The sequence below is a fragment of the Podarcis erhardii genome (assembly GCF_964252035.2).
Source record: "Podarcis erhardii genome assembly, chromosome: 5".
In the NCBI taxonomy this organism is placed as follows: domain Eukaryota; kingdom Metazoa; phylum Chordata; class Lepidosauria; order Squamata; family Lacertidae; genus Podarcis; species Podarcis erhardii.
In genome coordinates, this window is record NC_138509.1 from 14,759,703 (window position 1) to 14,782,904 (window position 23,202).

Genomic DNA, 23,202 nt, shown 5'->3' on the forward strand with positions numbered 1-23,202 from the left:
AAGAGCCTTTAGACTGTGGCTGGTCAAACAGGAAGTTGATGAGTAAAAGGTTTAAATTTCTTCTTGGACTGCTAAGCAGATGAGCAGCATAATTCCACAAGACCTGCGCAACTTCAAAAGCTACCTATTGGCAGTTGATGCGCAACTGAACTGGTTGTTGGTGCCAGTCCCATTGGTGCATCCTTACATACCAGAGCCACAAATATATTTGGCAACCTTGGATCATGGCAAAGCTGAATGGTAGTTCTTTGTGCCCTGTTAGATTCCCCCCACCCTCACAATGTAAAGTAGGATGTGGATGTTTTAAATAAACTGTGAACATGAAACAAAGATTAGAGAGTCTTGTCTTCTTTCTTTCTAGATGCTTTATTTGTTTTTGCCAAATGACAAAACAGGATCAAACCCGGTACAGAGCAGGCAGGCGGCTTAAACATTCCAAGACTGTCCCTTTGTTTTGTTTTGGAGGGCAGATATATAAGTCATTTATCTCCCCCTCCCCACACCATCTCTCTTTCTTCTTTCCTACTTTAGTGCTTTCCTTCTTCTACCTCTGATATGGATAAATACCACAGCAAAGATACGTTTGAGAACCTAGTGGGAACTTGGCTGTTCTAAGGACAAAGATTAGGAATCTCTGGGACTGGAAGTGCATTTTTCAGCTCCTTGTAACAGACTTGCATGTGGGCAGATGCAGAAAGGAGGGGGCAGGGAAGGAAGGTTCTATAATTCTTCTGTTTCACCTGCAACTGGCACGTTCACTTCAATGGTGTATTCAGTAGGCTCTCCAGACCCTAGCCAGGGTACCGGGGTTCTGTTGAAAGACGGTCTATTGGTGACTTCTTGGTTGCACACAATGATAGGTTCGGGTACCAAAGGGCCAGCATCAAATTCGGGCATTTGGAAGGTCATTAGCTTGGCTGCCTTCTCATATCCCCCATACGGCATTGCAGTCCTAGGGAGAAGTAGAATTGGCAATCAAGGTGTTGGCCTCAGCACCAGGGACAGTTCAGTGCATAGGGAAGCCATAGCTCAGGCATAGGCAAACTCCGGCCCTCCAGATGTTTGGGACTACAATTCCCATCACCCCTAGCTAACAGGACCAGTGGTCAGGGATGATGGGAATTGCAGTCCCAAACAACTGGAGGGCCGGAGTTTGCCTATGCCTGCCCTAGCTATACGTGACCCAGGGAGAAAGCCAACCCAGCCACTACTTTGATAATGAAGATGCTTAGCTTTGTTTCCCAGCTATCCAAAGCAAAACATGTCTGAACCCTGGAAAGGAAAGGAAGGGCAGGGGAATGAGAAACAGCTACACATAATCGGGTGATTTGGAATGGAGACACGGTGGGCAGAAAAACCCCTTCTCTGTTCCACACTACCCCCCCCCAAAAAAAAGACAAGGACAAGGACAATATGAAATTATACAATTGAATATAAATATAGATGGGAAACGGCTATGTATAGTGAATACTTATCTACTTTTAAAATTTTTCACCTATGATCCTTTTCTTTTACTTCTTTATTTTTTCTTTGTTCTTTTTTTCTTTTTTCTGATATCTTTCATTTCACTCCTTTATTGTGAACAGCATTTTATAGAGGTATAAATAATGGTAAATATGAAAAGAGGCAAAGTATTCTCTAATTTTTTTCCTTGGTTATATGTATTTTCTTTTTCCTTTGTATTTTCTTTTGTTGTAAATATGTATGTTTTCTAATTTGTACTTAATAAAAATTATTATTATTAAAAAAAAAAAGACATTCCAAAATAGGGAAGTAGGAACAAATCAACATGGAGACAAAATCTTTGTTAATAAATGTATTGAGACCGGGTTTGCAGGCTTCATCTCAAAGTGTTGAAGAAAACAATAATCAGAAAATAATAATGTCACAATACAGATTGTGTTTGATCATAATGTTAAACAATCAGAATTTTATTTAAAAGGGAAGGTGGTTGTGTCCAGTAGAACACCAGTCTGGCTTACCCCATGTCTTCTAAATGACTGCATCCTAGAAGACCAGAGCTTTGTAACAAATATAGAGTGGTACCTCGCAAGATGAATGCCTTGTAAGACGAAAAACCCGCAAAACGAAAGAGTTTTTCGTTTTTTGAGTTGCTTTGCAAGACGGATTTCCCTATGGGCTTGCTTCACAAGATGAAAACATCTTGCAAGTTTGTTTCCTTTGTCTTGCAAGTTTGTTTCCTTTTTCTTAAAACCGTGCATTCACTTCGAGGAGCAACTCATAGCACGCCTTTTTTGAGGTTTTTGAAGACTTTGGTGATTTTTGAAGCTTTTCCAAAGTCCGTGCTTCGCAAGACGAAAAAACTCGCGGAACGAATTAATTTCGTCTTGCGAGGCACCACTGTAAACTGATTTGCCCCTTCATCCACTCACCTTTTACGGAGAAGCCTGATGATGCTATTGTCAACCCTTAGCATTCCAGTCTTTTTGTGTGTGTCTCTCTCTCTGTGTGGTCCTGCTATCTTTTTACAGACCCAATTTGTGGCAAACTTCCCCCCACTTAAAATGCAGTTGCGGCACCAGCTGGTCTAGTCTGAATTGGCAAAGTGCTGTTGAGGCCTTTCAGGGCTACTGTACCTTTCATTAGAAGTGTCCTCACTGAGTTCCCCTCACTCTCATTGCTTTCTAGGTCGCTCAAGATGTGTGCAGTGATGAGATTCCCCTTAATTACATAGAAATGAAAGCCTCCCCTGCCCCATGGGAAAGGGAAACAAGTGCTTTGTGAGGCAATTAATTACTACTGCTGTACGGGGCTGAACAGAAAGCAACTAGAGGTTGAAACTGGAAGGAAGAAGCAGAGGACTTCTTCTGAATGGGAATGACTTCTGAGTACACATAATAGAAGGATCTTGGCCAAGGGGGCAGGCCTTGGCAGATAATATAACATGGTATCGTGCCCTGTGGAATCATTGTTTTAATTCTGCTTCCGGTTAATTGAGGAAAAGCAATGCTCTCCCAAGGGAGAGTTGCTTGGCGCCTTTGTTACATGCTTGGGGGGGGGGACTTCCTCCTCCCCATTGTCTAATTAAACTGTTTGTGGTGGTTGAGTGCCGCAACCCCAGAGTCAGTCATGACTGGACCTAAGGATCAGGGGTCCCTTTACCTTTACCTTTATGTTGGGACGCTGGTGGCGCTGTGGGTTAAACCACAGAGCCTAGGGCTTGCCGATAAGAAGGTCGGCAGTTCGAATCCCTGCGATGGGGTGAGCTCCCATTGCTCGGTCCCTGCTCCTGCCAACTTAGCAGTTCGAAAGCACATCAAAATGCAAGTAGATAAATAGGTACCGCTCCGGCGGGAAGGTAAACGGCGTTTTTGTGCACTGCTGTGGTTCGCCAGAAGCGGCTTTGTCATGCTGGCCACATGACCCGGAAGCTGTACGCCGGCCAATAAAGCGAGATGAGCGCTGCAACCCCAGAGTCGGGCACGACTGGACCTAATGGTCAGGGGTCCCTTTACCTTTACCTTTATGTTACGTATTTTTGCGTTTTTATACTGTTAACCACCAGAGGTGTACCTAGGGTCCTTTGCAACCTTGGCAATGGGCTGTATCAGCACTCTCTCCCTTTAAAAAATCACTTTACCACACGCCTTTGTGCCACAGTGTGAGACAAACGGGAAACTTATCTTGTGTTTGATATTGCCACAACAGCACACACACATATGCGTCACACTCTCCACAGTCTGATAGGTGACTCCTTGGAGGGGGGCCTGGGCCTACGCCCCCAGTGGAGGTCAGTTTCGCATGCGCCCCCTGAAGTACACCTCTGTAATCAGCCCTGTGATCCCCAGATGAAAGGCAGTATAGAAACTGAATAAACAAACAATCAAATATCTTTCCCTGCTGTCGTACTGTCCACATTCAACATACCCTCCCCTCCCCTGCCACTTTGTCGTGCAGTTTTCCTTGTAACAACTCCCTATCATTTTCCATCTTTCCTCCTGCGATGAGGCTACATTTTAATATTTTAATGTTCCATTATTTTAATGTTGTGTTTTATTTTTGTTTTTAAGTTGTAATCATTCATCTTGTTTTTATTATTGCTTGTAAGCCGCTCTGAGCCCGGCCTTGGCTGGGGAGGGCGGGGTATAAATAAAAAAATATTATTATTATTATTATTATTATTATTATTATTATTATTATTATTAGTGTGTGTACTCTCTGCATCTTCTCTGCTCAGCCCTTCACAGTTTATAGGATCATCAATTTGGAAGAAACCAAAATGCCATTTTGCATGGGGTTCAGGTCTACCCCTTGGCTTCACACAATGGGTGGAACCAGAGCCTCTTTCAGTCCCAGCAGGGAACAGGGATTTCCAGTATCAACAGACCTTGGCTATTTTGTCTTGTACTTGCAGTATTATTTCCCTAATAACCAAACAGCTCATTTCCCTTGCATTTAAGGGGAAAGGGTCTTTTTCCTAATACGAGAGTCTTACTTCCTTTTGCTGAAGCTCCAGATCAAATCCGTTTTCCGTTTAACTCACAATAATCTTACTTACCATCCACTATCAGCCTCCACCAATATATCAAAAGTTTCCCCTTACCTGTTGAAAGATTTATAATGGCAGAGGTCTGCTTTGGAGCCATAAGAAAGGAGGTCAATTGTGAATTCACTTTTCTCTTGAGGGGTCATGCCTAGAGCTCTTTCCCATGGAGAGATGTAGGTCTTAAAAATTGAGACATGTTTCCCACTTCCACCTTTGCCGTCACCTGAAATATAACAACAACAACAACAACAACAACAACAACAACAACAACAACAACAACAGATGATTTAGGTCATCTTTTAAAGGCAAAGCAGAGGAACACATAAAAGAATGCCAGTGGGGCTATCAAAAGGTAGCAGTAGGTTGCTTCAAACAAAATCCAAATTCTGCACCAAAGAATCAGAAAACCTCCATTCAGAATAAATTACGCAAGTTGTTCCATTCTGTGTGGATTTACCAGAGTGCCACATTATCATTTATTTGGATGCAGCTGGAATAAGTTAGTAGTAGGAATAATAATGTTGTAATAATAATAATAATAATAATAATAATAATAATAATAATAATATAATTATTAATACCCAACCCATCTTTCAGTGGTGCTGAAATGTCTGCAAACTTGTCCTTTTCCTGGACCAGGAAGCATAAACAATTGAATGTTTTATGACTGTCAGGGGTATCCAGATTTTGGGAAAGATAATGCAAAAGGCAAGATGCGGATTGCTTCTTGCTCAACTGAAACACGTATTTCAATCTCTGAAGCAATAGCCCCCAAAACCTGGCATCTTTCCTCACTTAAACTTGTATGTGAGATATATATATATATATATATATATATATATGCAGGTTTTGGTGTCCTCGGGTGTCTTCCCGTGTAAAAGTTGGGGTGTCTAGGCGACGTTTCGACGAGGTCTCACTCGTCATCTTCAGGCTGGTGCTTTCGGCTTCTTGTTACTGGAACAGAGCAGGATCTCAGTGTTTGAGTTCCTATAAATACTGTAGAGGGGGTGTGGTGTATAGCCTCCAATGTTCTGGGCAGAGAGGAAGTTCCCAGGCTAGTGTGCCTTTTCTTCTTTTGTTCCTTAATTACTTGAGAGATATCTTGAGTGATTTCTTGAGTGATATCCTGAGTACCACTTAGGTGGGTCATTAGGTGTGGATTAGTTGTTAAAGTCTTTGTGTCTTGACCTCTTGAACTTTGTGAAGAGTTTTCCTGAGAAGATGGCTGTACTGTACTTAGTTGTGCTCTGGCTTGGCTTCGTGTATAGGGGCGAGCTGTGGTTTTGTGGCTTGTGTCAGCCAGATCTGTGTAGGGATTGCAGGGGGGTGCAGCATCCGGAGGTGCCACCATGGATTGGCTACTGGATGGTGTCTGTAATTCATCTGTGGAGAGGGTCTGGGTTTGGGTCTGGTGTGGTTGATTGGTGTTGGCGTTCTGTGTGCCTCTGGATCTGGTGTCAGTTTTTGTGGGGAGGGCTAATTTCCAGATGTCTGGCAAGCGGGATGTGTCGTCACGCTTGTTCATGTTGTGAGGGTGTTGTGAACAAGCGTGACGACACATCCCGCTTGCCAGACATCTGGAAATTAGCCCTCCCCACAAAAACTGACACCAGATCCAGAGACACACAGAACGCCAACACCAATCAACCACACCAGACCCAAACCCAGACCCTCTCCACAGATGAATTACAGACACCATCCAGTAGCCAATCCATGGTGGCACCTCCGGATGCTGCACCCCCCTGCAATCCCTACACAGATCTGGCTGACACAAGCCACAAAACCACAGCTCGCCCCTATACACGAAGCCAAGCCAGAGCACAACTAAGTACAGTACAGCCATCTTCTCAGGAAAACTCTTCACAAAGTTCAAGAGGTCAAGACACAAAGACTTTAACAACTAATCCACACCTAATGACCCACCTAAGTGGTACTCAGGATATCACTCAAGAAATCACTCAAGATATCTCTCAAGTAATTAAGGAACAAAAGAAGAAAAGGCACACTAGCCTGGGAACTTCCTCTCTGCCCAGAACATTGGAGGCTATACACCACACCCCCTCTACAGTATTTATAGGAACTCAAACACTGAGATCCTGCTCTGTTCCAGTAACAAGAAGCCGAAAGCACCAGCCTGAAGATGACGAGTGAGACCTCGTCGAAACGTCGCCTAGACACCCCAACTTTTACACGGGAAGACACCCGAGGACACCAAAACCTGCATTCCTGTACCCGTGAAAATCTACGAAAGCAAATATATATATATATATATATATATATATATATATATATATATATGCGCAATATGCTCACAGATACTTGCCTTTCCCGCCAGTGGTGTCACTTCCTCCGCTACCATCCACGCCCCCTCCTGTGCCGGCAGATCCCTGGGTGTGGTCTCCTCCTGTTCCTCCTGTTCCTCCAGCTCCACCTTTGCTCCCAGGTTTTGGAGGAGGAGCAGGAGGGTATTGCAGTTTACTGGATCCATACTGCCCTACAGTTACACCGCCCACCATCCTCCCACTGCTGTGTGAATAACCGTGAGAATCAACTCCGTAGTGTCCCCCAGATGGGATGAATCTCTGAAAATGATCCTGGAAGGGAGGAGAGAGAAAGAGAAAGAGAGAAAGAGAGAAAGAGAGAAAGAGAGAAAGAGAGAAAGAAAGAAGTGTGAACATCAAGGTGCAGATTCATTACACCTATTCCCAGCTAACAAAATTCTTAGTGGGCCCTATTGCTGTTGGCAGGGTGGATAAAAATCAATCCATTTTTTTTAATGTACTGTATTTTTTGCTCCATAAGACGCACCAAACCATAAGACGCACCTAGTTTTTGGAGGAGGAAAACAAGAAAAAAAAAAATCTGAATCCCAGAAGCCAGAACAGCAAGAGGGATCGCTGCACAGCAAAAGCAGTGATCCCTCTTGCTGTTCTGGCTTCTGAGATAGCCGCTCAGCGTGCATTCGCTCCATAAGACGCACACACATTTCCCTTTACTTTTTAGGAGGGAAAAGTGAGTCTTATAGAGCAAAAAATACGGTAAATTGGATTTTTAAAATAAAATGCTTTTGGAGGAAAAATATTTCTAAAGAAAGTTTTCTATTTAAGTTACATTATAGTCCAAATACAATTCATCAGGAAAGAAGTTTTTCATATGTGCTAAAACTCAGTCTAGGTTTTGTTTTTGTTTTTTTAATTGCTTAACCACATCAGTTAACAAACATGGATACATATGCTATAATGTTATTGTTTTAGTTAAATAAATTATTTAAATTGTTATTAAGGAAATGATTGTTTTTCTCCTTCCAATGAAGTACAGCAGAAAAGTTGTTCAGTGATAAACAGTTAACTTATTAAACCTCCCAATAATTTCATAATTATCAGTCTATGTATTTCTAATAGTATAACCAAATCAGTAATTTTTATATAACTGTAAAAACTACTCTGAAAATTTATTATTCAAAAAATGAAACCTTAATCTGGTTGTAAATATCAAGATTATACCAGAAAGAATGAGTCTTTCTGTTAAAAATTATTTAAATCAAGTCTTACTAGCTAGTGATTTAAATCGTGATTTAAATTGATTTGATTTAAATCAAATCCACCCTGTGAGCAGTTATGCCATAGGTGTAAATGCATTGGCCTCAAGGTTATCTTTGTAAACCGCTTAGAGAGTGTTGTAGTTAAGCAGCATATAAATTCTTTAGATAAAATAAAATATTAGAAAGGAGCAACAGTGAGAATTGGCGCTGGGAAGAGTCTCTGTATCTTTGCTAGGTTTACTTACACTGTGAACCGCCCTGTGATATTCGGATGATACAAATTTAATTAATAATAATAATGATAATTAAGAAATAATAATAATTTAGGTTCTGAGAACTAGATTGTTAGGACAAAGTGCCCCTTGTTGCAATACTAGGGCAGCATTCAAGATGTAACGGGTGGTAAAAGGCACAACTAAGACACAAACAATGCATAGCAGCAGAAAGAGACCTGCTAGAAAAGGAACAAAAATTACCAAGCCTACCTGCAATTTTAAACTTGACTTAGTGAAGTTTGCCTACAAACTTAGATTTGTGTGTGGGCAGAAAATCCATACAAGTGTATGACATTGATTGGTTGGCAGCTTAATTGACATCTAAGGGAACCTCCTCCACCAGTTCTGAATATTGTAGAAATAGAACGGAGAGAGGCTGATCAGCAGGGTCCCCTTCTTCGCCCCATGATTAAAAACAAACACCTCTGCTTTGCCATCTGCATGCAGATTTGTCGGGCGTTTTTTCCTGCAGGTTGTTTCCTTCTGCATGCAGCTAATCCCAGCAAGTCATTTTGACTTTTGCCAACAACAGGCAATCTGTGCACTAAACTAGACAATGTTCATATTATCCAGCTATTTGCCTTCACTAAATACATTTTGCAGGAAAAAATTAAGGAATCACACAGGCAGCCTGTGCAAATCATAAAACAGAGAGATAACAGCAACTACTCGGGTTCTGTTGAGCAAAGGCGCATGATTGCAAAATTGCAAGGCCCACTGGGTCCACCTGCAAAATCACCTCTGAGAGATCCTAGCAAAACCCCACATTGGTGTTTTTTTTAAAGAGTCAAGCACTTTGCTTGCCTGTTACATGCAGCACTGTTTAGTGATGAGAAGCTTTCCAGGCTGTAAACAGGCTTCCAAGGCCAGCTGTTCGGTCAGCTAAATATAGGAGAGAAGAAGTGAAAACCCCACAAGGCTGAGTGTAGAATTATCTAACACTCCACTCCATGTATTCAGCTGCAGTCGCCAGGGCTTCACAGCAGGTCATCCAATCTGCAGTCTGGGCACAGAGCCATCAAGCAAACTAAACTGACAGAGCTCTGGGGAATCTCCCTCCCTTGCCTATATAAATTTCCCATTTTAAGAACAAGGAGAATGAATTCCCTCTGAATGTTAGGAAATATGGGATTGGGGGTTGAGAGGGGGAGAGAGGAAAAGAGGAAGAGAATCTGAGTCATGGAAGGTTTCATCTCGGATGCTGCCTGGAGCTGGAGGCTATGGCTGGTAGGGCTGTCTGTTCGCATACTAAACAGGGAAGCATGGAGCGGCACAAATGCGAACTGAAATCCGCAACTGGTTTCTGAGTTCAGGAGGCCAGACTGCTTGAAGGGTGAACATGTGACGATGATGCCTATGTCTGCAGGTGGGCAATTCCTCAGCACAGCTTCTCACTAAACTCCAGTCGCCAAGAACAATCTGGGCTGCTTCCCTCCCTCGCATCTGCTTCCTCTTCTGCCAGGCTAACGTCCCTGCCAGCGCTTACCAAAACTGTGGGGCACACCAGCCTTGTGCTTATCCAGCAAAAGGAGCTAGCAAAAAGCACCCACTCTTAACAAAACCACAATTCATCCTCTGAAATGCCGAGCTGTTCTAAGAATGGCTAGGCCCACAATTTGAAACAATCGCATGCATGTAAACTGGTGGTATTTAGTGGTGCTTGCAGTACAAAATAGAAAGTGCACATGCAGTGAAATGCTTCCAGTGCATTTCAGTTACTGAGATCCAATCATGCACCACCTGGATTTTCTACAGACAGCTCAAAAGTTTGGTGGTTGCCTTCAACAAGGAGAATGGAAAGCCGGACTGAGCAGGGGATGTGGGCAGATGAGAGTGAAGAAGAGGAAATCCCTGGGCACTGATCTAACTTAGCTGCACAATAACATCAATACTGTAGCCTCTGTCTAGCCCAATCACAAAACGTCCCATACACTACAATCCTAATTCCTAGGCACATAGTAAAGAAACTCTTTTGACCACATATTCCTACCAAAAGAGGGCACAGAGCAGCATCAGTCAGCATGGCCAGTGGTCAAGGAGGATGGAAGGTGAAGTCTATTTGAAGGGTGACAAGTTTACCAGCCTTGTCACAAGAGGCTCAAAATATACGGAAGGATGGAGGTGATCAAACAAATGGAGATGCCCACATAATTCTGCTCCTAAGTCATTGGGTATATCATATGGTAAATGGAGGTCTCATTCAGTGAGATATACTGTATATGGCTTGGTACACAACTTCCTTAATTCTGTTCTCTGCCTCTTTGTATGGACGCAGTCCTGTTCACCCACCCTTGAAACAGTTGTTTAGTTTCTGGCCTGTGGGATATTTAAAAGAACATATTCTTTGCCTGCACACCCTCCAGCATTTCCCCAATGAAAATAGGGATGGTCGATTCAATAATAGTATTCTATTATTATTATTATTATTATTATTATTATTATTATTATTACCCCACCGCCAATCTTACTGGTTGCCCCAGCCACTCTGGGCAGCTTCCAACAGATATAAAAACATAATGAATAATTAAACATTTAAAAAACCCCACTTCCCTATACAGGGTTGCCTTCAGATATCTTCATACCCTCCAACATTTCTCTGATTAAAATAGGGACATCCTAAGGGAACGTGGGACATTCCGGGATCATATCAGAAACTGGCTTCTGTAAATCCAGGACTGCCCCTGGAAAATAGGGACACTTGGAGGGTCTACAAACTACTATGTTAGTAGGATAGTCTGAGAGCTGGTGACTGCCCCAGAGCTTCATAACTGAGCAGGGATTTAAACATGGGTCTTCCTGCTCGAAATCTGACACGCTTATCTGGTACACTAAACTGGAACATTCCCTTCCACTGGGTCCTTTCTACAGCTACACACACACACACACACACACACCATATATTTGAAGCATGCCCCAGAAAGAATCCTGGGAACTGTAGTTTGTTAAGCAACGTGTTGTGCTTTAAATAGCTAGTGTGACTGTGACCCAAGAGCTGCTGTTCAGGAAAAAACCAAGAGTTCTGGGGACAGACGAGCTCCACCTGAGTACAATTAGGAAGGGAATCTTCGGATGGTGACTCGAAAAGGCCTAGCAAAGAAGGGTTAACAAAACCAAACACCAGGCTTGGTGGAAGGGAGAGACAAAAGTCCAAAGAGGAATCTTCTCTGTGCTTTAGGCAAAGTCTGCAAAATCATGAGCGAACGATGCCAATCAGAAAACAGCCAAAGGGAAAAAGGGGTATTGATGCATCAGGTTGTTTTAGATGTTTGTACATAGAAAAATGCATTTATTATGAAAAATTATTGGGAGAGACTGGTTTTGGGGGACACCAGCAGGATTATGACCCATATTGGCATTATGAAGACATAATGGGGTGAGACATATGGATGTGTGTTGTCTGCAATAGCTATAGGTATGTTTTGTTCAGAGGCAATAGAAAAGGGATAAATTGATGGGCTGTTCACCAAGATATTCACTGAAGGACCAATTTATCATGGATACAACAGCTGTTGCGAGACCTATCTTGCACAAATTTATATAATAATAATTAGAGTCATTCAAACTATTTGCTACATCTTGGGACAATGGATTGCATACATTGATTGTGCAAAGAAGTCCTTATTTTTGTCTTTCCTGAATTTACACCCTGCCGACTAACACTCCTAGCCATTGTGTCAGGGCTCCCGCCACATTTTGGAACCTAGAGTTCCCTAGGTTCCTGAGTTCACAGGTTTGCCCTCCCACTCAAAGAGAGTTATGGGGAGAGTGATGCAGCTGCAGACAATGTGCTGGTTCCCAAGGCTCCCCCTTGCATGTTTATTTAACCCTAATATGAAGTGGCTGAAAGGGGCTCTTGAGTTCTAGCATTGTGTGAAGGCAAGGGAAATGTTACCCATTTCTTCTTTCCACACTGTTCATCATCTTACACAGAGTTCTCATTCCCCCAACAATCCAATAATATACCTGGTTCTAATTCTTGAACAGACAGGTGAACAGAAACCCTATTTAAAGTGTTCTTTCTTTGAAAGCCAAAAAGTCAGTTCTTAGGGTTAATACCGGCAGTGTAATTGGTGTCCCCATTAATAAATATCTGGGCATAATAATAAGAGATGCTGATGAATCTTGAAAGGTTTCCCCCCTTCATAATATCTTGAATACAGGCAAATGGTATGGAAATGAGCAAATGAGTACTTCCATCCACAGAACATGAAACCAAGGGGAGAAATGTATGCAACACACACACACAAAACAATATATGTGCAAAACTATATTTCTGCAAGTTTGGGAGGCTGGTGAATGATGGAATGGTAGAGATGAGATATGAGATATCTAGTGAAGAAGACAAGTGAGAAGGTAGATGTGTGCACATTCTATTTACACACACACACACACACACACACACACACAAAGGTAGAAGAGATGGGGAGGGCAACGGTTTGGTGGGGGCATTAGAAAAATGTTTGTCCTGGCAAAGTGACAATGTGGTATGGCTCATTCCTGTTCTGTGAGGTATTAATCACCCCATGAGTACAGTGCTCATTGCAGTGGGACACAGGACCAAGTGTGGTGCAGCTCATGTAAAAAGTAACTGCTTCAGACATCAGCAAAGGGCATTTGCATACATCTCACTTTTCTTTTTGTTGTTACTTTCAATGCCATTTTAATATAGGACCAAAATATCCCCAAGGCACAGGAGCTGCTTGTCTACTGCACACTAAAGCCCGGTGTTATGTACTGAAGTTCTCACCCTGGGCCAGCAGGGGGATACTGTAGATAGTTATGCAAATGAAGATTGAAAGTGACGTTCAGTGATTGGATAGTTTTAGAAAGCTGCTACAGTTACGTTGTTCTGGAGCTCTATATAAGCAGGCTGACTGAGCTCTTCAGTTCAGTTCAGTTCTGGCCCTGAATAAACAAGAGCTGTTTGAAGAATCGCTGTGTTGTCTGATATGTTCACCCACAACTTAACAGCTGGCATACTGATGTCCTTTGGACATTTGCCCAAAGTGGCTTGAGTTGGTCACCAAATAGCCTGGCTAGCCCAGAGGGCACCTTCAAATCTGGTGCAGGCCAAGCCTTCTGTTTCAACAGGAGAGAACTCCACTTGTGTGCCCTTCAGCATGCCTCCCAATAGCGGCAACTTTCCTGATGCCGCAAGGCACTTTGGCTGTCTTTAGTTCCAGCATTTCTATATGTGCTTCAGGAGAACTAGGCAATGAAAAACGATCCACCTCAGGGAGATGGAACTGCTAGGCATCTCAAGGTCCTGACGTCACTGGGGGGGGGGGGGAGGCCTGCTGAGTTGGGGAGATGCCATGAAGCTCTTTTCAGTGTGCCCTAAAGGGAATGATTGAGACCACCATGTGTGTTTCTATTTCCACCTCCCTGATGAAGAGCTTCCCAAAATGCTTACAGTCTATGTTATTAACAACACGTCTGGAGTTACAGTCACTCGCCTTCAGTCACTGTCCTCAGCCCTCGTAGAAAGGAGCCTTTAGTTTGAAATGGGGGAAGTTAAGACCTCTCTAAATCCATGTTGTGTTGTACATGGAAGCTGAAATCCTCTGTAATTAGTCAGTTGTTATAAGGGAGTCAAACGCCTTTCCTCAAATAGCCTGTCAGATTGTTTGGGAACTACATTTCCCCAGTACTCAAACCACTATTCACAGTTGCTGGCAAAGTAATGAAAACCCCAATATATCCATGACAAGCACTGAATGCTACAAGGATCTAGGTTTTTTTTGCATGTCACGGGTCGCTAACGGCTGGAATCTGCGATACTGCTGATAATGAGCAACCCTGCCCTTACCTGTGCAGGTAATATTTCTATAAAAAGTTAAAATAATACCTGTGAGGTGTTTCGTTGCAATTCTGTACATGTTTATTTAGAAGTAAATCTTCCTATGCTCATTAGGACAGAATTGCTGCCTGCATCTCCTATGTCAGGAGTGAGAGGCCACCTAAGATTCTGAACCCTGAACCCTTCCCCACACCCTCCAAGTGTCCCTGTTTTCCAGGGAAAGTCTTTACAGAAGCTGATTTGATCCCGGAAAGTCCTGTTTTTCCTTAGAATGTTCCTATTTTCATTGGAGAAATACTGGAAAGCTATGGTAGGACGTCTCTATTTCCATTGGAGAAATGTGGGAGGGTATGGAGTTATGTGACCCCCTGAGCCGAGGAGATAAGTAACTATACAGCCTTTAGAAGACATCTGAAGGCAGCCCTGTATTGTGAAGTTTTTTAATGTCTGATGTTTTATTATGTTTTTATATAAGTTGAAAGCCACCCAGAGTGGCTGGGGCAACCCAGTCGTATGGGCAGGGTATAATTATTATTATTATTATTATTATTATTATTATTATTATTATTAAATAGAATGTACCTATTTTTATTGGGGAAATGTTGGAGGGTATGCACCCCAACACTGCTAAAAACAACAGCCATTGAAAATAAAGCCAATCAGTGATCGTTTCTGCAACCTACATGCAACGCTAACGGTGTCTGCATGTTGTTGGGGATCCTGAATTAGGAACTCCAGCCTCTGGCACTGTCCTGGACCCATAAGCCCTGTGGGAGTCCAGGGGCAGTCCGCAACATAGCGTGGGTTGCCAGCATCCGGGGCCTTGCACGTGCGGAGGGGGGATGGGAGGGAAGGAAATGGACAGGGTATGCATGCACATTCAACTGCCTAACAGCATCTGTGTCACCCAAGAGATTGCAGCCACAGAGGACAGTCGTTCTGTTGTCTGGAAAGGCCACTTCCTGGTTCGCATGGAGAAGCTGTTTACAACAGAGTCCAGCGAGGGAAGCACACAGCTGTTTTGAGGCAGCACCGGGTGTTTAAATTTTGCGCCCCTAACAATGTTGCACCCAAGACAATTGCCCCTGAGCCCCTGCACACTATGCCACTGGCCTGTGGGCAGGCCAGCAATTATTGGTCGGCACGTAGCTTGAAAAAGCTGCCCTTGTCCAAGGCCCAGCACTTAGATATGGAGGAAAGACTAGGACCTTCTTGGCTTGCCACATGGAATTCAGTGGCCTGAGAAGAAGCAGCGAAGCTCTGCCTCTGCCTGCCACTATCTCTTGCTTCCTTAGTTTGACTGCAAAACTTAGGGAGGGTCTAGGAAATATAATGAGATATCACACTATGCAGAACAGGGCAACATGTGAATCCAGGACATGCTTTGGATTTCCCCCTGGCATGCAGCCCCTGGAAGGCTCCCCACGAGGAATTACAGCCCTTTGGGTTGAAAAACAGACCCCTGGTCTATTAAACTATTTTGGCTATATTTAAAATGGTAGGAAGGGTCATTTGCTTCATTATAACCTATGTGCTCCTCTTTGTACGCTTCGAAAAGCAACTTCAAACACAGTCAAATTCAAGAATAAAAACAATCTTTTATAGCATCACATATATTAACAATGTATAATAAAATATATATGTATGCTGTAAATTTTCCCTCTTGTTGTTCTTAAGTGATGTGGCTTTCTTGCTTCTGGATGGTAATCATCCTCTGCAGTTGCAGTGCCAGCTCTAACATTGGGCAGAGTGGGGCAACTAATTTTGAGAGTCAACAAATTGTACCTGTTGTTGTATTTCTACTCCCAAGGAGAAGCACTCGCAGGATTTTCTGCCTCAGATGCTAAAATAACTTGCCTAGCCTTAGGCTCTATGCACCTTGCCTGAGAGCAAGGGGAATCATTTGTAGTTCAGCTACAGGCAGCAATCTGGGTCTGTTCTTAGCAGGGGAAGGACAGCAGGTAGATTATATTTGCTTTTGGGTCCCTTGCACTGTTTTAGACTCCCATGTGGGAACACAGTTGTCAGATCTCTATGCACAATTTGTATACTTATAAACAAACATATATCACCCAAAAAATGCCACACATCTCCAGAACTTTCTCCTCACAAGGAAATAGCTCCTGTAGCGACTGCCCCTGGAACTTCAAACAATTTGTAGAAGTAGGTGAAACAATATTATTGGAAAATTAATATACGAGGGAGATAGTAAGGTGACCTGCTTTTCTGCCTCATCCTCTAGACAAGAGGTTCTTGTTCCATTTTATCCTCAAAAGATCAGGTACCGTAGGCTAGGATGAGAGGGACAGACCAGCTTGAGTCTGTTCAAATGAGCTTGACGGCAGGAATTTGAATTTCGATGTCTTATATCTCAATCCAACCTACTAACCCAAAACCACTCTGGTGAGCTGTGGGTCTGATCTGGCTTCCCAAATGATTTCAAATGCCCCCTCCCGAATATATCCAACCATTCAACAACAGTGCTGCCAAAAAAGAGATTTATTATTAACTACCATGCATTTGTATGGAGGTATACACATAATTTGAAGATCAGTATTTGTATTAGGGCCAGCTTTTATATAGGCACAAAAACAAACTTCACCAGGAACCACAGCCGGTCCTACCTTTGGGCACTTTTGACAGTGTGCAACCATCTAGGTATCCTTTTGATCACCATGGACAAATGCAATTGACCACACATTTCTATACTTTCCTATACTTACCACAGAATTGTCGGTGAACACATCTGGGTTGTTCTCATATATGAATTTCTCTACCCTTAGTTGACGAAGTTTGAACATCTTGGATCCCTTGTTGGTGAGGAGAGAGAGTTCTTCTAGCATCACATCCCTGGGGATGCTGATCTTCTTCCCCAGGTTCAGCTTGGACCCTTCTTGTGGCATGACTGAAGGTGTACAACAAGGACAAAGTTACAACTACAAGAAACCTACATTTTGACCTCTTTCTTCATTCCTCCAGACCAGTGCAACCAGAGCAGTTAAAAAACAGAAAGCCTATAAAGTATGACTGGTGGAGCTGGCCTTCTCTGAAAGGAAATTATGGGCCCTTGATAATTTAATAATAGGTAAGAAGAACTTAAATGACCTGGGATTGTAAGAGAGAATCTACATGTGCTGGTGGGGGTAAGCACCCTTCTGTCCTTTCTGTAAATATTGTGTAATTGATTCCATTTCCATTGTATTGGCAAAATGTAGGCTTGGGAACACACATTTGCACAGTGCCAAGCAGCTGACCTTTTTCAGAGTGGTGAAGGTTTTATTGCAGCCAAGCCCAAGGGAGCAGCTGATGGAGCTATCAGTGGCCTGTTGTGACAGGTTTTCGATACTTTTTGCAGATAAAAATCATTTGAGTCCACTCTGACTTTGATTTCACCTGTATCATGAGTGTATATGGTATACCGCCCAGTTAGGTTTCAAGTGTTCGCTTCCTGAGGAGACTGCTTGAAGGTTTGTGGCCTACCAACTGCGTTGTTTGCCCTAACCTATGTTGTTTCTAACAGGGTATGATCCCCACAGCCTTTTAAAGAAATCTGCAGTAGGTGGAACCAGAGCCAATGACAGTCAAGATTTAGTCACCTTACTCCTCCTTGTTGAGTTACATAAAGGTGGTACTGAGACTAAGGAGGAGCAGGAAGCAGACAGGCAGTGCCATCCCTTGGAGTGGTTGGAAGAAACAGGTAGCAGCTGGCTGAGAGCAAGACTGATGGAGCAGTGCCCCCATTCACCCAAATGGACCAGCCTCCACAGTGCACAGGTCACATCTAGACTGGGCTACAATTATGCTTTCCAAGTGGAGCTGCTTTTAAAGACAGTTTGGAGAGCGCAGTTGGTTCAAACTCTGGCTCTCCAACTTGCTGAGATGAACAGGGCAGTTATTGATTCTGTACCACAACTATGCTGGTTAACGACGAGTCATTTCAGTGCTGGTTTTAACCTTTCAAAAGTTATTTGAAGGATCTCCTCTGCAAACACAAACTTACCTCAGCCATTAAAATCAGCTGCTGAGGCCTTGCTCTCTGACCCATTTTTAGCAAAGATTAGATGAATGGACACAGGGGCAAGGATTTTTCAGGAGCAGCTCTGCTATGGTTGAATCCCCTTCTGTGAGAACTCTCATTGCTTTTAAATAGATTCTGAATAGGTTATTAATGACTTTTTTTCAGCCGGAACTCTCCAGAACTCAGTTCTGGCACCTGTCAGGTGGGCGCCATTGCCATTCTGAGAGAATGAGGGAAGTGTTCATTGTAAGTTTCAACACCTCTTTTTCTAGAAAAATAACACCAATGTCATCTATTTTACAATACTTTTGTGCATGTTTTCTCCTGACTCAAGCATATATTACTATGCGGGTATGTTTCTTTTGATTAATTTGGTTTCAATTATAGTTTTATTGTTATTTTATTGGTAGCATTGTTATTTTGGTTTGTAGACTACCTTGCAAGTATTATTGCTAAAGGAAATGAGTGAAATAAGTAAATAAATGAAGAAACAAATAGTGGTCTTGAATGGCCACCATCTTGTTACTAATCACCAAAAAGACACACACAAAAAGCCTCAATCTTGCCCTGTAAAAATTCCTACATTATTGACATCAAATTGTGTGTCCTTGCAAACAGTTTGTTACTGTACATGTAATGGTACCTTTTCTAGTCATGTTTCTTTCATGTAAGAAGTATGACCAGAAAAGCCACATGTTGTCATATCAAAAGCAGTTGTTATGATCTTCCAACGAAGGGGGAAATAACAGACAAGGTTTTGTTATCAGCTATTTCCTCAGCAACTGTGTGTTGTTTTCTCCCTGTGGAAGACCGGGGGATGCTGGCCATGGTTGCGTTCCAGAAGCAGTGGGGATGGAGGGCAAGTGGAGGACCACAAGGAGTCAAGATGAAGGATAGACCAAGCCAGGAGAGAGCAGGGAAGCCCAGAGCCAAGGGGATGAGGGACCCTGGCAGGCCCAGAACAGCTGGAGTGACAGGAATACCAAACAGTTGACTGAGGAGAGAGCAACGATAGGACCTCTGGATCCAGGCTATCAGAATTAATGGGAGTGTAAGGGACAAAGGAGGTCATAAAGGGAATGAGGCTGAGAAAATTTTGCAGGAGGAAGCAGTAGAAAGGGAGTGAGATTACCTGAGAGCTAGAGAGGAGGAGGAAGAGCAGCAGCAAAGAAGCCATCGCCTGTCAAGCTTAAGCAATAAGTTTGACGTGGTAGGAAGGGGCTGCGTAATGGGTGGTATTATGTGGAGAGCAGAGATGGCCCCACAATGGAAGAAAGTATCTGTACAATGTGACATTTCCTCTGGCTATCCCGGAAGTGACATTTAGAGTCTTAACCATGTTTACTTCTATCTGTCCTGCTTAGCAAGCACCACTGAGTTTTGAACATGTTCAGTTTTTTGTTCTACTCACCCTGCAACTTTACCCATCTTTACACACTACCAGCTATCACAGACAAATGGTTCTTTCTCAGTTAACGGCAATATCACTCAGGTGGCATCAAGCAGGGTTGGCGGTACCTTTGAGAAGCAATAACACTAGCCTACAAACTAAAATTACTTCATGCCAACCTGTCGACCTCAGTTGCTTATTCTATGAAGTGGAGATCGGAACTCTCTCGCCATGTCCACTTCCACCATTTACAGCAGATATTGGGTGTCAAAAAGAGAGAGGAAAAGGACTGATCTCTATGGGTCATTGTCAGAACAGATGTTTGACTCAGGCAAGTGAAAATGGGAATGGCATTTGCACACCTGACAGCAGAATTCTTAGTTTCTGTATCTCTGGGGTTTTTTTTTACTTTTGATGATTTCCATCCTAATCCAAACAGAAATTGGCAGATTATGCTCATTAGAAATTCTAATGTACGCTAGCCCTGACACCAAGGAAGCCAGCAGAAGCCAATTTTTGGTCTTCGCCATTTTTTAAAAGGAAATATTTTTATTTAATTTTCCCAACCACATACAAACATAAACAAACAAAACAGGCTGTTAACATTTCATTTCTAAGGCAGCAATCCCGGTTGCCTCTCATGGATTCCATTGTTGCTTCCTCAGCAGGAATCCAGCATGAGAACTGTAACAACGGAACCTCTGTGATTTTGTTGATGTTTCCGCAGTACAGAGCTGGGATGAGCCCAGTTATACGCCACACAATCGGAGCAACACCATTTTGCTCACCTTGCATGGTCTGAGCTCTGCATATGTTTGAGGCCCTAAACTTGAAGGCCACCTGGTCCTAAAATTTCTGCCACCATTAACATCCCTCATGGTTCTTAGGTCACAGCTGTTCATATCCCAACCCCAGCAGTCACTTGCTGTGGCTGCTGTGCTGATAAACTATGTGCACAGCATGCTGGAGGCCATGCGACAAGGTTTCAAGCAATACTGAAACATTTCAGCCAAGGCGCTGCCATTCATTTACAATACTGAATCAGAGGTTCGTGTGGCTTGCTTGTGCAAGTATATTTATGCACCCCCCCCATCAACAAGTCAAAGAACTAGATATTCAGAATCAAGCCATGCCTGTTTTCCAGTCAAAGCAAGATAATTAAACAATTAACTTATTTCCCAACTCTTTACCACCCTGTCTGTACCTCTAACGCATTACAGTGGTACCTCGGGTTACAGACGCTTCAGGTTACAGATTCCGCTAACCCAGAAATAGTGCTTCAGGTTAAGAACTTTGCTTCAGGATGAGAACAGACATCACGCAGCAGCGGCGCAGCGGCAGTGGGAGGTCCCATTAGCTAAAGTGATGCTTCAGGTTAAGAACAGTTTCAGGTTAAGAACGGACCTCCAGAACGACTTAAGTTCTTAACCCAAGGTACCACTGTACGTATTATGACTTTAAACAGTCATGGATGCCCTCAAAGGATCCTGGGGACTATAGTTTGTTAATAATGCTGAGAGTTGTGGGGAGACCACTATTCCCCTTACAGAGCTATAGTTCCCAGAGTTCTCTGAGCTGCAATCCTGAGAGTGGCTTAACACTCAATCCCTCTTCCTAGTGAACTCTGGGAATTGTGGTTCTGTGAGGGAAATAGGGAGTCTCCTTTCAACTCTCAAAACCCTTAACCAACTACAGTTCCCAGGATTCTTTGTGGTGAAACATGACTGTTTAAAGTGGCATAATACTGTTTTCAATGTGTAGCGCAGGAGAGGCACATATGTCAGTGTCAGGGTTGGATTTAGGTTTGATGAGGCCCTAAACCACTGAAGGTAATGGGGCCCTTTATATGTCTAGCTGTCCTTTGTCAACAACAAATTGTCACTGTTTTTTGTGTTGAATATATGCTATATGGTAATTTATGGACCTAATAGGTATCTAAAGCCATTTGCACATAACAAAATATGTATTTTATCAAAGTTATTGTTGAACTGAAATACAATTTAGAAGTATATTAATAGTGAACTTTTTGGGGGGCCCCAAGAAAGTGGGGCCCTAAGCTATAGCTTGTTTAGCTTATACGTAAATCCGGCACTGGTCAGTGTATATCTAAGTAACATTTGCTGCTGCAGTGCTACTTGAAATCTAAGGACTTAACTTCAGTGACAGTGAGAGACCACAATAAATATCCATATTTTCTCCTCAGCTGGGAAAATATGGGTAGCCATTGTGTCCCTCACTGTGCCATTCTTCTGCTTGAGGGTTCTGCTTGTAAAAGAAAAAGGAAAAAATTGAGACCAACTGCATGTGACTAAACATCATCACATACAGTTTGGCTCTTTGGGGTGAGCCCTTTGGCTCTGTAAATATTCTTGAAAGCAGGAGACTGTTGTGGTCCGTCTACATAAGCCGTAACTTAACCACTCGTGCCTCTTCATTTTCATAGAAGCTTCTATGCTTGTTCTCTGTTTGGCACTCCACAGATACTCAAGGGAGGAAGTGCTCAGAGAGGATTTTATGTCTGCGTTCAGGTGCACATATATCTTACCTTCTTGGGTTAGTTCTAAAATGAGTTTAGTAGGCTTTCTCTTCTTATTGGGAGCCGGGGTTCCTGCAAGAGGCATGCTGTTTCTGTACGAGAATAGAATAGCGTAAATGAACTTCTCATTCGTGTTAGGTTAAATACAGAGCTGTTGCCTCTTTCACAATGGAGTTTTCTTTCGTTTGCTAATCCCTTCCCCCTTCTGGCATATATAGAAAAGGTGTCTACCAACTTCCTCTCTCAAGACAAAAGGGGCCAGTCCACACAAATGCTTCTGGAATCTTTCCTAGCCCCAGCAAACCCTAAGGAACAATGATGGCACATGACCTGTTTTTCATTCTGGCTGCACATTTTGCAGTTTTGGCCAATTTCAGCAATCTCTTCGGGCAGTTCCCCAACTGGGATGTCAGGGAACTGCCATCGGAGCCAGAGAGAGAGATGTGGCATGTCCCTGAGGAGGATAGAAAGGACCAGGAAGCCTCTTTATTAATTTCTAGGCTGAAGAAGCTAAGGAAGATTCTCTGCTAACACTGGACCATATAAATGTTCCAGATATATTGTTAGAAATCTGTTCAGCAATATTTAATAGAAGTTGATACAACATGCTGTATGGCAGAAACATAATCTGATAATTAGTTTGCATATTATCAGATTTATTACTTAAATCTGTTACTTAAAAGCATAGCTGCTTTTTTGTTTTAAAGGTCACATCTACGTTGCAACAGAATAAGGTTAGTTATTGATAGTGCTTTTCTCTGAGGTGTTTTTTGTTTTGTTTTTAACATTGGGAGTATCTATATTGTGCTCATGGCTTGAGCAAAAAAATTAGTTCTGCCACTAACAATTGCTGCCTGTTTCAGGTATTCCAGAGATGCAGGTTAGTCTGCAATATGTGTCCCCATGTGTTTCTCGCTTGGGTTATCAATGTTCCATTCTTTCTGGTTTCAGTTATCAATAACGATGTGATTTGTGATGTTGTCTTATTTCATTTATTTTTCTCAAGTTATTGAACCCATCCCACTTTAAACCTTGTTTTCTTTCATAAATGTGATACGTCTGTTGTAAAAAGAGTAAAAAAAAAAAAAGAAGTACAAAATTCATAATTGTTTTCAAAAACTTTGACAGACTGTAT

General features: G+C 42.7%; 1 protein-coding gene across 2 annotated transcripts in view; it reads right to left on the reverse strand.

Moving 5' to 3' along the window:
• Window positions 1-342: 342 nt before the first annotated feature.
• The window catches only part of MYOZ1 (myozenin 1), a 28,576-nt gene continuing 5,716 nt past the window's right edge, over window positions 343-23,202 (reverse strand). Inside the window, exons 2-6 of one of the 2 annotated variants that reach the window (XM_081864412.1) lie at window positions 22,077-22,159; window positions 16,847-17,028; window positions 6,831-7,101; window positions 4,565-4,730; window positions 343-952 (exon numbers count right to left, since the gene is read on the reverse strand). In XM_081864412.1, the coding sequence (XP_081720538.1) occupies window positions 721-952; window positions 4,565-4,730; window positions 6,831-7,101; window positions 16,847-17,028; window positions 22,077-22,152 (927 nt within the window). In that variant the 5' untranslated portion in view covers window positions 22,153-22,159 and the 3' untranslated portion in view covers window positions 343-720. The remainder of the gene's footprint in view (window positions 953-4,564; window positions 4,731-6,830; window positions 7,102-16,846; window positions 17,029-22,076; window positions 22,160-23,202) is intronic. The other variant, XM_081864413.1, reaches the window with a different exon arrangement.